Genomic DNA, 15232 nt, shown 5'->3' with positions numbered 1-15232 from the left:
CGTAGCATCGTTAGGTATACAATTAATTGTATTTCTAATGGTCACAAAGTACAGTAAACAGAATGACAATCAATGCGCTGTTAAATATTTGGAGATTTTTTTTTTGTCTTTTGATTTGAAACCTATCTCTATTTGCTGTCTCTAAATGATAGCCTCCCACCCCGCCCCCCAATTACATTTATTGAACACTATTGTTTGCCATTTTACACATGTGGAAAACTGAAGAGAGAAGTTAAGTAACTTGCCTAAGGTGACACAAAATTAGTTAAGGGTTGGGTCCCGTATTGAAAACTAAGCAATCTGGTTCCAGAGTCTGTTCTATGGCAACAAGCATAGTTACGTAGTTTGGTTTGTTTAATGGAACATAGTGACTTTAAATATATAATAGTTCAGTAAGTGTTTTTGTTGGATCTCTCTATGCTCCTGTGTGTGTGTATCGTTAGGGTGGAGGCACAATTCGTCTGGTGGCTGTGCCCCAAGGTATTACAGCCAAATCCTAGGAAGAGTAGACTGGCTTCCCTAGAAAGGTCCTGAAGCTTCAAAACACATGATCACAGAATTTTTAAAAGGCAGTTGTACGGGACAGTGAGGTTTGTTCTGCCCAAAGCATCACACTGATGTCCTGGTCCTGGACATCATTTGCTGTCAAGGAAATGAGTAAAAAATTCTCCCCACCTCGGTGAAGTTTTCCTTCCGCAGAACATAGTATTGGCACACTAAATTCACATTGCTGTCCTAAGTATTATGGAGTTTCTTGAGCACAAGTGTCCTTTTTTATTTTTTGGCTATACCATAGATGATTTGTAAGAGGTCAAATGATGCTTGATAGAAAGGGAAGCGAGGAAGAGAGAGAGGGAGATAGGGGAGGAAAGACAGGAGGGAAGGAATTCAAATCAAAGAGTCCGACTAGCCACTTTTAGGTGAGCAAGATGCCCTCCAAGGTTTTTTTTCTTTTTTGTTGTTAAGTTTTTCCCCCTTCCTGTGTGTAGCAACATGCTGACATCATCTGAGATACTAGCTGTCCAGCGTCACTCGCTTTCTGCCCTCCCAGACCTCGGATCCCCGCCCCCGGCCTCCCAGCCCCGCCCCCGGCCTCCGAGCCCCGCCCCATTCCTCCGCCTCCACGCATTGGCCCGCGGGCATTGCCACTGCGCCTGCGCACACGGGTGGCTTCCCCGGGGCCCTCGGGGCGGGTTCCTGAGAGCAGGGAGGGGAAGAGGAAGAGGAAGTTGGGGGCGGGTCCTAGCGGGGCGTGAACCGGAAGTGCAAACGCTCCTGCTGCTTCTCGACCAGGCGGAACCTGTTCGGCTGGGCCCGGTGGCCGCGAAGAACTTTCTCCCGCCCTAACGGTTGCTGCGGCCAACTGCCTCACCCGCCTGGCAGCCTCACCCGCCTTCTCTTCTTCTCCCCTCAGGCTCGGCGCGGCCCCGTCTCCCTCACGCCCGGCGGTGTCCGCTTGCTGCCGCCGCCGCCTCCTCTTCTGCCCCGCCAACTGGCCCGCCCCGCTGCAGTAATGTGCGACAAGGAGTTCATGTGGGCCCTGAAAAACGGGGACTTGGATGAGGTGAAAGACTACGTGGCTAAGGTAAGCGGCGACGCGGGGGCGAGCGCGCGGAGGTGGGATGGAGAGGAGGCTGATGGCCGCGGGGTGAGCGGGGTGGGGGTGGGGCGGGGAGACTCCCTGGGTGGGGGGGGCAGCGAGGCGACGGGGGTCGGGGAGCCTCTCGGTGCAAGGGGGTCCTGACGGCGCGGCCGCCCTGCGGGTCGGTGACTGCCGTGTTGCTGCCGCCGGGCGCCCCTTCCTTCCTGAGCGCGTGGGGGAGGGGAGGGGGGGAGGGGAAGGAGGGGAGGTGCCGGCCGTTGGGGTCACTCCGAGCCCCGTCGTGTGCGCGTGGCCCTCTTCTCCGCCCGTGGTGAGGCTTGCTTGGAAGGAGGCGGTTCTCCATCGTGAGCCTGCCCCGACTGAGCCAGGGGCGACCGGAGGAGCTTGCTTTCCGGCGCGCCGGGCCGGTTCAGGACCGGCGCGCCGTCGTTCGCCGGGGAAAGGGACCCAAGGCAGCCCCGGCTACGATGCGGAAACCCGGCACCGCTCCACTGCGGGAGCCGTGACGTGGGGTGTGGCCCTTCTCCGTGTCCCCCGCGGCCACCGGTGCAGACCTGCCGCGCGTGTCCGCGCCCGGGGCTCACGGCCTCTGAGCGGGTGTCCGGCGAGCGTGTTCACGGCAGTCACTGCGTCCTTCCCCTGGGTCCCCTCGGAAATGCCCGCGCGGGTGCTGAAGGGTCACGCGGCGGCGTCACGGTGTGTGTGCGGGTACAGTCGTGACGAAGGCAGCGAATCACGCGGCTGAGCTCAAAGCGTGAGTCTGCACCCCCGTCGGAGAGCGATGCTGCCGTTCCGAGCAGGCCCTGCCTGTGGACCCTGACACCGTGCCCTGTAGTGATGGGAGAGCGGGAGGTGACTCGGCTGCCTGCGGCCGTCCGGAGACAACTCTTCCGGAACAGAGGTGTCGCTTGGGGACAGAGCCCTGCAGAGCGCCTTGCTCACCGAACAAGTGTGGAAACCCCGTCCCGATTTCAGGTCTTCAGAGGCTGTGAGCACGAACTAGTGTGGAGCTGTGTTTTCGCTTCCCAGGTCCCTGTTAGGAGACAAGCAGAAGCGGAGTTTCTTAAAACTTGTAGGATTGTGCAAGGCAAACTGTTGATCGTTTTTACTCTGTTTAATAGCATCACAATCAGACTCACTGCGTGCAGGTTACCTGCTTAGTTGTTATGTGCAGTGGATTTTTAGGACACTGTTCACTGCTTTCGCAGCTCGCGGCGCTCTGACACCCGACTTACTGGGTGTGTCAGGGTAGGATTAAAGGAAAGAAATTACTTGGAACACTTCAGTCCATGGTAGGCTTTCTGGTGGTGGGACGTTGCAGCACTCTGGAAGTGAGTGGGCTTTTGTTTTTCTCGTATTGTGGAACCTTGGAATACGAAAAGTTCATCACCACTAACTGAGCTTACAGTTACAAAAATAACACAATTTGTGTAGTGCCTTCCTGATGGCATTATTTTACATCATCGCTGTGAGGCTTGTGAAGTAAGTCCCATTTTACGGGTAAGATTACCGAGATGAGGGTACTTAAGGAAAAAAATCCAGTTACAGAGATAACAAGTGATGAAGCTAGAACTAAACTGCTGACTCCAAAACTTACTCTTATCTGCTCCATGCAGTCTCTCTCATTCTAAGATGTAATCGCGAAAGCATGATACCAAGATTTCTAGTAGGACATTTCCGTGGTCAACATCCAGGCAGATAAATTATATATGAAGAGTTCTCAGTCACACAAAAAATGTATGTAAAAATATGTACCGATAATGACGGATTAATTTGTTTTCAGGTAGTTTTTAAATTAGGTCATTATATGTTCACTTTGATTTCGTGTTTTGCCTATAACTACCAACTCTTAATAAAAAAAGATATATGTGAAAGGGAGGATAGACATTCAAAGAAAAGTAAAAGGGAAGTATTAATTGGTTTATGCAGAAAGGTTTGACTATAAACTAATCCTACGAACAGATCATTGAGCTTTTTCCTTTCTTAGTTTTTATGAGTAATTCGAGTCTCTTAAAATATCTTTTGCTTTGTTAATGAAAAATAACAAAAAGTAACCCAAAACTAGCACTCCAGCTTTTGCTTACTGAGCTCCCTTATTGACACTCTCAAGTCCTTAGAACAGTGTCTTCTGCTTAGCAGCCCCTGCTTATTCATTGACTCATCTTTTTCATCCACCAATTTATGAGCACTCATTCCTGTTTTCCGAGTTTATGTAATGTGCATTTATCTAAGTGTGTACGAAGAAAGTCCATGAAGAAACACGTGGACTTGTCTAGTGTTCCTTCTAAGGCATGAGAATCTTTAAAATGTTCTCGTCTATACTCCTGTGAAGATCCCTCACATTGTTAACATATAAGAGTGGACCTGCAGGTGAAGCATTTTAGTATTCTCCCTTTCTAAATTAATATTTTAAAAAATCAGTGATTGTGTTTTTCTATCTGTTTCTGACTTCTGTACGGAAATCTGAAGTATGGCTAGGCATAAACTGTCAGTTTTGGGTAAGTTCTTGAACGCCAAAAAATCAGTTCCAAGTTCCCAAATCATTGAAAATTGTGTGGTTCTAAATGGGAAAAGCAGCGTATAAAGAAATTTTAGATTACTCAATAATACATGTTTATCTTTAACATTAAAACAGTATTGGAAACAGTTTGGCTTCTTGACCAACCTAAAGATCATACTTAGTTAATTCATCCATTGTTGTTGGGCACCTTTCAGGTCCCAAGTACTTTGCTAGCTAGGCCTGGCATGATCGTGAAGAAGTTGGACACAATGCTCAGGAAAATTAAGCATCTATATTCAGCAGACGGGTGTGAAAAAATTTTCATTTTTTTAAAGTACTATGCAAATTATAAGTAACATCTCACAAAATTCAGTTTGTTCAATTGAAAAACAAATGAAAGCCAGTAAATAAGATATTCATGAGCAGCCACAGTAGATTTTCATAGCCCCATTTCCAATGTATATGCTTCCTCTGGGTGACATTATTTTTGCCTTTGCCTCCCATTTTTGCCTTTATGTTAATTTCCCCCACTGGAGTTAATTCAGCCCTTGCCTAAGCTCCAGACTGCCTAATGGATAGCTCTCTTCAGATAAATTCCAAATTGAGCTCATATTTTCTTCTTTAGAACTGTTTCTATTTCTGTTGTCTCCATTTTGACTGATGACATCATGATCCAACCATTTGCCCAAACTAGAAATTCGGGAATTTTCTACCTTTTTAGTTTCTCTAATTTACTCCTTACTCTCCATTCTTACTGTTACTACTTTAGATTGGTTGTTGGCTTCTTTCCCACCTGGACTGTCTTTTTCTTGACTGTAGTTTTCCCCTCCTGCCTGGTTAACATGCACATCTTAGCTGGAGGGATCACTCTATCATGTGAATCTGAGCAGGTTATCCTTTTCAGCCAACCTCCTTCACGCCTCTTAAAATACTTTTGTGATTCCCATTATTTATTCTAAGAATGGCCAGCTCCTCCTTCCTTTGGCATGCTTGGTGTTAAGATGTGGCCTCTGCCTACCTTTCTAAACTCTCTACCAGCAGCACTCTGCTCCAGACCCTGTCATGCTATTTCTTACTTCTATGTATATCTTTACAGGTGCTTTGTCACCCTCCTCATCCAAGTCTGCTCACCTCATTCCCCAACCTGTGAGCTCTTGTTTATCCTCTTAGCTTAAATATCACCTCTTCCAGAAAAACATTTTGACTTCAAGTGGAGCGCTGCTGCTTTTACTGTTTCACTTATCAAATTGTTGTGTTTTGTTTACATGTTTGTTTTTAAATAGGATCTGAGCCTCTGGTGTGTTGCTACTATATATATTCTTTTTCATCTTTGTACCTCCGGTACAGTGCCAAGAAATTTCACACATTAAAAGCATATGTTCCAAATAAGAAATTATTTTTATTTTTAACTTAGGTATAGTTACAACATACTTTGTTTGTTATATAATGATAATTATCATTGACGGGATGACTTATATTGCCAGGTACGTATAAAGCAGTCTGCGAGATTTTTACCTAAATTTTCATTTGCTTTTTACCACAGCATTTCAAAATAGGTAATATTATTACCATTTTAAGAATGAGGAAATTGAAGCTTAGAGAAGTTAAGTAATTTAACAAGGTCACAAAGTAAGAAGCACAACTGGAATTTAAACCCAGAGCTGTCTGAATCTGTAGCCCATATGTTTTTCACCATATCATTCTGCCTTGAAATGGTTTCTTAGCTCACAGTAGGTTAGAAGCAGCACATTAAGAAAATGAGAACGGGGATTGCAAGAGCAGGCACAAGTTATCTCTATGAATGAAGAGTAGAAAAATGGCTACAATTTAAAAAAATTAAATGTGACAACTTGAAAATAAGTAGCAACAAACAGCTCTGTAAACTTAAAATCTCATCATAAGCTATCTTTGCTCAGGGCGTTTCCATAAAGAGACTATTTGATAGCTTGTGGAAATTTTTATAGTTGCACATAATCTTATTACAATTTATTTTTATAATTCTGATCCTGTATAGTACAGAAAAAATCAGATTGTGTCTGTTTGCCTTGGGAAGAAAAAAAGTAAAGTATTGTGATTTCTATTCTTAATAGTTTAAATAGCACTTTTTTTCAAAAATTATGTTCTTAAAATATTATATATTTGAGCACTGTAATGCTGTGTACAGGTATAATATCATTTATTTATCACATCAACCCTTAAGCATAACCCCATTTTAGAGATTTTAGAGATGGAGAGGCTGAGGCAAAGATTAAATAACTTGCCCGAGGTCATAAAGCTCTTGAGTAGTGAAGCTGAGATTTTAACTGAGTCTCTGACTTCAAAGCTCCTTGCTATTACACTTCATACCTTTCACCTTCATTTCTCAGTAATGGCAGATAATCTGGGGATACTGTGTTATTGAGTACATAAGTGTTAAAAAGAATCACAGCTGTTGAAACCTATGGAATTTTACTAACCATTGTCACCCTAATAAATTTTAATTTTAAAAAAAGAACTCATAAATAATAATCACAGCAGGATGGTAAATCTCCATTGAGACTATTTAGAGGTGACCTTTGTGGAAGGTTTTGAGGATCCAGCTCTCTTAAGAGGTGAATGCTTGTGAATTGTATTGATAAGTAGTCCCATACAATCTCCAGTAGGTCGGATACATGTACTCTTTGTTTACATGTGCTTCCATTTCACTTGCTGTGAAATACTATACACCAGGTCTCTAACTTCCCTTTCTCTGTGGTTTCCTTTCCCTCTCCAACCCCCCATTCTAATTACATCTGCCTTTGACACTGATAGGTTTGAAAAGGAACAATTGTGCACCCGGTGAGAGGATAGGATCTCTTGAACCTGAGAAAAGTATCAGCTCCAATCTTAAGAAATTGCAAGACTTATTGGGATCACTTTTTACTTCCTAATAAAACGGGCAGTTTAAAAGACATCCCTGTTTAGTCTATCTTGCAATTATTAGTTTTATTCTGTTTCCTTTTTTCTTTTTTTAAACTATCAGTTTCATATCATAAAAATTTTTCATTGTGTTGTGCCCTTCTTAAAGCAGGGCTGGTGATTCAGAAAGCGAATATATCATCCTGTGTAAGACATGTGCTCTCAGTAGAAACAGAAAGTTCAGTCTTTCTATTAATCTTTTACTCTCCTTTCTTTGAATATCAAATAAAGGAAGATCTTTTTTATGTTAGAAGGCAAGTGTTCACACAGATATCTGTAGTGTTTTGTAGTGTTTTGTATATGTAGTGTTTTGCTTTGAGATTTTTAAACACTGTCCTTTAATGTGGGCAATTAAAAGTGTAATAAAGCTGATTTAAATTATAAAATAATATATGCTTATTAAAAGATAAAGTTGCTTTGAATAAAGTGAAACAAAGTGTCCCATTGCCTATTCCCCCTACCCAGGTAGTATCTTTCTTTAAACTATAAAACTTACTAGGTATTTGTAAGACAGGAAAGTATAAAAAAGATAAAAATTGGCCCACAATTCTACTATCTAGATTAATTCCTGTTAACTTTAAAAAGTAAAATTTTAAAAAAAATTAAATAAAAAGTGAAATTAATTCAGCTACAGATTAGAAAAGGTAACGCTGTGACTTCTTTCCCAGTCCCTGTGAACAAAGTGGAGCCATTCTTAACAAGGTCACATAACTAATTTCAGGAAAACATTGGAAATTCACTCACTCATCCACTTCCCCACTTAAAAATTTTATGCAAGCTTCTGCACTTTGCTTTTTTTAAATTCTTTAATAATTCACTTTAGGTTCCACATTGAAATTGATTCATCTGCCCCTGTTGTTTTAAAGTGGTACATAGTATTCCATTTTGTGGACATACCATAATTTAACTAGTGCTCTATGATACACGTTTTCTTTCCAGTTTATTTTTGTAATTAAACAGTGTTACAGTGATTACCTTTGTATATATTCCTGGACAACTTTGAGACTGTATCCGTATTACTCTCCTGATGAGTTTTATCAACTTAGGCGCCATCAGCAGTGCGTGAGACTGGATCATCCCCTCACAATATCTGTAACACTGGGCAGCATCAAACTTCAGTTTTTGCCATTTTAATAAGTAGAAAATGATATGTTGCCATGATTTGCATTTATTTAATAAGGAAATCAATATCTTATTCAAACAATTAGCATTTGTATCCTTTTTTCCAGATTTCTTGTTTATATATTTTGTTCATTTTTTTATTCAGTAGTTGGTTGTTTTTTATTGATTTGTATGGCTCCTTTACAAATTAAGGGAGTTAGTTTTTTATCATATTTTTTTTGCAAATATTTTTCCCAGTTTGTCTTGTGACTTCATGTATTTTGTTGTTCTGCAACAGACTTTACCTTTAATGTAGTTAAATATATTACTTTTTCCCTCTTTTGTGACATGTATTTTTGTGTCCCGTTTATAGAGACCGATTTCTTCTGATATTTTAAATAAATATTATGGTCTTCTAGAATTTTCTTTTTCATGTTTTTTGCTTTTTAGGCATTTGGTTCTTCTGTTATTTATTTTAAAGTAAGGCATAAAATAGGAATATAGTTTACTTGTGTATTTGTTTTTGTACTAGTTGCCACACCATTTATTCTGTAATTCTTCTACCTACTAATCTGAACTTTATTATAAACAGAATTCTAATATGTGTTTGGATTTCTTACTCTTTATCTGTCCATATTAAACTGTTGTAGTGATCATAACTTCATAATGTGTTTTAGAATAGAGCCACTTTGTCTCTTACATTCTTTTTAGAATTTTTGCAGATGGTTCCTTTAAGGTTTTTTCCTTTTCCTATCATCTCAGAAAAAATATAAGGATTGTTTGGACCTACCTTACATTGAACCCATATATCTTCATAAGCATTAAACTTTTTTTTCCCCCTGGCATGCTGGCATCATGTTATCTGAAGAACATAATGCTTTAGCTTTTTAATTCTTTATGAAGTATCTTAGGATAGGAGGATATGGTGGTGTGGGAATATTCTATATCATAGTATTTGAAACAGTGAAATATGTCTACATAATGAAATCATATCAGAATTGATAATTAAGAGTTACTTTATGGTATTACATCAAAAGCCGCCTTGTGACGAGAAATATTGCTGAAAGTAAGTTTTTTGCAATTGTATCTTTATTACAGTTGATCCCTGAACACTGTGAGGTTTATGGGTGCCAACCCCAGCACATTAGAAAATCCATGTATAACTTTTCATTCCCTCAAAACTTAACTACTGTCACCGCTCAGTATCCTCAGAAATTGGTTCCAGGACTCCCCATGGATACCAAAATCTGCAGATGCCCCAATCTGTTACATAACGGGCGATGAAGGGCTGACCGCATATTTATTGAAAAAACTCACATAAAAGTGGACCTACATATTCAAACTCGTGTTGTTCAAGGGTCAACTTATCAAGTTCTGATAAGCTTGGAAGCTTGATTTTTTTTTTAAGTCCATAAAACATTACAAGGGTGGAAAGGAGCTGTGATTCCTGAAATCAGTAAGAGAAGAAATCAAAACAAGAAGCTGACCCAAGAAAACAAAGGGGCAAAAAGTCATGTTACTTTCAAGTTCCAGAGGCCTGTATGATAATTAACATATAAATGCAACCTCAAGCTTTAAGAAAAGTTTATATTTGGTCTACTTTTCTCTCATTTAAAAAGTCAGAGATGTGTGTGATATATTTTGGAAAGATTTCTATTTGACTATATAAAATAGTGGAACATTTTAATACTTAGGTCAAAACTCTTGGCCATCTAAAAAATTAGATATCAAAAAAACCCAAAACATAGTACAATATTATCCTTTGGGGATTTGAAAGTGCATTGTTGGTGAAACTGTAGTGTAAAGCTTAAATGTATTGGCTTTGGAATTAAACCCTACAGCTCTGGGTAGCTTTGGGTGACATGGTTAACTGCTTAGAACTTGAGTTTCCTTAATTGGGAAAATATGAGGGTAAGAGTAGTAATACCTACTTAATATGTGTAGACACCATTTTCCCTGGTACACGGTGAATGAATGCTGATAAATGTTAGCCATTGTTACTGATTCTAACCATAAATTTGGAAGCAAAACTACTTAAAAAGTCATCTACTTCATCTCCCTTATACGGTCGATGCGGAAAAATTAGCTGTTAAAAGTTTGGCCAGGATCATACTGCTAATTAGGATTAGGACTTTAATTCAGTTTTCATGAACCTGAACAGGTGCTTTTCCTACTCCATTATGGTGTTTTCTAATGAAATACTTTGTACTAGCTATTAGCTTCTATTAGAATATTCTTTTTTGCCCCACCCCATCTGCTTGGTAAATTTCTGCTTGTTTTTAAAGTTTTTGTTCTGCTTCGCATTCCCTGACTGTGCACATAATCCCTCATTTAATGCTAGCATGGTATCTAATGTAGAGCTTTCCTGTTATTGTGTTTATACTCTCGTGTAGAGTTTCTTAAACTTGAGAGCTATGGGCTCCTGACTTGACTGGCAAGTCACTGGACTTGAATTTGAAAAATAGGCTTAATAAACTTAGATCTTTTGTGGAATATGTCTTAAGTTTTGAATGTTCAAAAAGAGTTTTGTCTTGATGGCTGGTTTAAAAAAACAAAGGTTCATGTAGAGATATGGATCATCTGTTACCATTTAGATATGTGAATAGTGTCTCTCAAACTTGAGTGCTCAGAGATTCTTCCCCCCCCAAGAATTCTGCAGAGACTGATTTAAGATACAGTGTTTTCACTGGAGCATTTGTCTTTGGATGGGGAGTGGGGGTTTCCCAGCATTTGAAACCCCTTCTTGTGTTTGAGGAATTGCCTGGTGTGAATCTTGGTGAAGTGCAAAGCCTGACTTGGACCACAACAAAAGCCAAAAAAGGACAAATATATCACTTTCTCCCGCCCCCATTTAGGAAATGGGTCTGTAACCCAAACACAACTAATTAGATGCATCTACAAAGACTCAGGCACAGTAAAAGATGTAGCAGCAGCAATAAAATATAGTTACTAAAAACATAAGTAGTGGTGTCCCTGTTGTAGCATCTCTTCTGTGCCCAGGTGGTTCTTGTGACAGATTTTCATTTTATTTCTTACTTTCAAACCGCCCTGGTTCATGAGCATTTACTGAGCCTGGTTCTTCAACATTCCCAGCAATTCTGAGCTACTTTTAACATCTGTTTAGTGCATTGCATTTCTGTTCATCGGTATGAATTGGTTTCTGTTCTTGCAATTAAGAACCCCATATTAATTTTCCCTGCCTGTCTCCCCTGTTGTACTATGAGCTTTTTGAAGATAGAAATTATCTTTGCATTCCCAATATTTATCACATTGTCTCTTGTCTGCCGTGTAGTTTAGTTAAATTTGGGTTGAGATGGTATTTCTAGGAATTAACCCTTTCGTTGTTTTCAAAGTCGTTTTTACCATACACCTCTTTGTAACAGATGTTCTTAATATATTTTCTTTCATTTCCTCTTTTGGAAATAGCTCTAAGTTTTCAAATTCTTTATTGTTTTAAACTCAATGAACTTTGTCCAACTTTTCCACATTACTATAATAGTTGTGGAATGTAGTTTTGACAATAGTTGTATAAATATTAACACCAGCTTCCACTTGTAATCTCTCATGGCCATCATTTTAGAATTTCAGTTAAGAATTTTTAAAACCAACACATCTCAGTAAAAGTATAGATGATTTTTATGCTTGTTCCTTTGTGAAGAATAAGAATCACCAGTGCTTTTTCATTGTTATTAATGAGAAAATATTAAAACCTGTACTTAATGCCACATATAACAATATAAAAGTATGTGGACCATCAAACCAATAAAATTGAAAGCTTTCTAGCTGCAAACTAAGTCCTTAGAGAACCTTTATCATTTGTTCTTTTAAAGCCCTCTGTAGAAGAATAATTATATTTTCACTTCAGATTCCAGTAGACCTCGGTCTAACTTTCAACCTTACCACTTATGGTAAAGTTATTTAATTGCATCAAACTTCAGCTTTCTCATCTGCAAATGGGGATTATACTAGTACCCTAAACATATTTTGTCTAATTTTAAAAAGAGATAGTGAATGTAAAATTCACAAAGCAATGCCTAACACATTGTGACTGTTTGCTGTTTGTTTTTATATAGATCCTTTCCTAAGAGATGAATAGTTGTGATTAGAGACTGTATGGCTTTATGAGCCATGTCTGCTGTTGTGCAAAAGCAGCCATAGGTGATACATAAACAAATGAGGATCTCTGTTCCAGTAAAACTTTATTTACAGAAACAGGCAGAGGCTGGATTTGGCCAGTGGGTCATTGTTTGCTTACTTCTGAATAACATTGAAGTTGCAAAAACTGGGTTGTCTGATAAACTAAATTTCATTTATTTCCTACTCGAGTTTTCAGATCTAAAATAATTTAAATGCATAATCAAATAAATTATTTTGGGGATCAGCATTTCCAAAAATATGATTCAGAAATCTTTATGGTTGAAAGGTACTGAACTGTAAGGAAAAGCAAGGCATGGAAAGCCATGTGTGGATAGAAGAGAAAGAGAAAGGTTGAGTGAAATTTTATAAAAGAAAAAGCATAGGATCTTTACAGTAAATTTGAACCTTAGGCAAAAGGCAAAGATTATTCTGAAAATTAGGAATTGTTACTTGTAAATATGTGAACAGGAACTAATTTAGATCCTTAAACTGAAAGGGACTTCTGCAACATCTTTTCAGTTATCAAAGGTCATCCTTCATGATCGGAAGTCTTCTCTCCCCAGCCTTAGTGCCAGCCCTGTGCCCTGGCTTGATTTCCAACTACAGAAGTGAAAGAGAAGGCAGTTAGCACAGTTTTCACTGGTTCATTCATAATTCATTCAGCAAATATCATTTGAGCACCTACAGTGCCTGCCATTGTATTCAGTAGCCATGGAAATACAATAATGAATAATTCTTCTGAGAATGAGTTTTCTTTGGTAGGTTCAGTTAATAGGGTATGTAGGACAAACAAGAAATAAGATAGTTGTATGGATTCTGGATAAATTATTTCCATTTGATGCATGACATATAAATAAAACTTAGAAAGCAACTGTATATGTATTGGGAAAACATACAACTGTATATATAAGAATAGACTGAGAGCCAAAAAACAGCCATATTTGGTTGCAGTATAGAGGAGAATCAACATCAAATGGAAATTTTAATATAGAGAGGAATCAACACCAAATCAAACATTATATTCAAAATGGTAGATAATGGGAACAGAATGCTTTCTCTTTGAGTACTTCTCTATGCCAGGCATGGTCCTACATAATAAGTATAATATAGATATACATATAATTTAATCCTCACAACCACCCAAGTAGGTCTTCTCTCCATTTTATAGTTAGGGAAATGGAAATTAAGTAACTTGCCTGACATCCTACAGCTGATACCATAAGTAGAAGGACAGGATTTGATCTTACTCATTCCAAAAGAATATTATTCCCATCATTTTAATTGAAATGTTTCAGAACTACTAATGAACTACATAGGTGAAAAAAAGTGAAAATTAAGATTATAGTAGATAAAGCATTGAGATCGAACCAGCAAAAAATAGGGACGAACATAGAAGTTTGAACTGATAAATAGAAATTGAAGTTTTTTGAACTGAGAAAAAGACCCAAGATTGGAAATAGAAGGTCTCCACGTTTCTATTCAAAATTAATAAGCACAAATGAGGAGCAAGACACATCCTAGCTAAAATGATTAACTACAAAGATTTTTTGCTTTAGTCTATAAATTTCTGGGCAAAATATTCAAGTTGTCATTCATATATGATGGCAACAGAAAAACAATCTTAAAATATATATCATCTCTTCCCACTCATTAGCTTGCTACAGAGATCACGTCTGAAAATTTAGGGATTGAATTTTTCTTTCCCTGTTTCTCGTTCACCCCTCCCCCTTTTTCCTTCCCTTCTCCCTCTTTATCTAGGGCTTATTTACAGATATAGCCTTAGGAATGTAAACCATTGGGTTGGAACATGAGATATTTCCCTGGCTACATAAGAGTTTTAAAAATAAATTCCAACTCTGGAGCCATGAATTATAGTTTCTTGAAAATAAAGCTACTTTTTGATCATATTAATCTTTTGTCCAAATTGAGATACTATTATACTGTTTTGAATGAATTTTCTTAATTGTGGTAGTTTTTCTTTGTAAAAAATACATACATTTTGTTAAATTTTTAATTTTATACCAGTAGTAAAAATTTTTTTATATACTTCACTATTTACAATTAGAAAATGTGTGACTAAAGAAAAATAAAATTTGATTTTAATAAGTAAATCAGTTGTATAAAACTAAGTCACTAAAGTAGTCACTTAAAAAAAAGCTTAAATTAAAAGTTCTATGTAGATGTATAGATGGAATATACTACCATGTTTCCTCGAAAATAAGACTTCGCCGGACCATCAGTTTTAATGCATCCAGCTAGGTCTTATTTTCGGGATACATGGTATGTAGATTTGGGGCCTTAACGATCACAACTTCCATTTAAAAACTTTTTGTTAGTAAGAAAGATAGAGGCGTAACCCCTTTTAGTTGAAAATACTTTGAATTACGCATTACTTTTGCACTTAAATTTTGTTTTCTAGCTCACATTTCTTTTACTTCCATTAGTTCTGTGTGATACTGGTAAGTAAACTAATGAAAATGAACCTATAATGTGAATATATATTTCAGAACCTTGAATAGCCCTGTGTTAAGAATTCCAGAGACAGAAATACGTAATCATTTGTATAACTATGTTAAAAACACAGGACTTTTGTAGTTTTCATTCTTAAACAAGGTATATGTATTTTGCTGCGAACATTTTTTTTTTCTTTTTGGCCAGTCTCAGCCGTCACTGCCATTCAAATCTGTTGTGTAAGTAATTTTGTCAGTGAAAATAACCCTCAATTGGGAACATGTCGGCCATGATTTTAGAAGGCGATCACTTTGGTCAGATTCAGCCTGGTATGGAGTTTAACTAGTAATAAGAAATTATTCTTCAAAGCACATGTTTTATGAGGATGCATTATCATATATTTCTTAAATAGGTGCTCATTAAATAAATGATTATTTGTTATGGGTATTGTTCATTACTTTGAAATAAATTCATGTTTATAATATGGAAAGTTTGATGCATTT

At 38.3% G+C, this 15232-nt stretch overlaps 1 protein-coding gene across 1 annotated transcript in view; it reads left to right on the top strand.

The window, feature by feature from the left end:
* The first annotated feature begins 1224 nt into the window (after positions 1-1224).
* MTPN (myotrophin) overlaps positions 1225-15232 on the top strand; it is a 52784-nt gene continuing 38776 nt past the window's right edge. Inside the window, exon 1 of the mRNA XM_081038476.1 lies at positions 1225-1585. Coding sequence (XP_080894602.1) covers positions 1514-1585 — 72 coding nt within the window. The 5' untranslated portion in view covers positions 1225-1513. The remainder of the gene's footprint in view (positions 1586-15232) is intronic.

The sequence above is a fragment of the Rhinolophus hipposideros genome, assembly GCF_964194185.1.
Source record: "Rhinolophus hipposideros genome assembly, chromosome: 25".
Taxonomy (NCBI): Eukaryota; Metazoa; Chordata; class Mammalia; order Chiroptera; family Rhinolophidae; genus Rhinolophus; species Rhinolophus hipposideros.
Note: the sequence above shows the minus strand (reverse complement) of the source record. Positions and strands in the feature narration are given on the sequence as shown.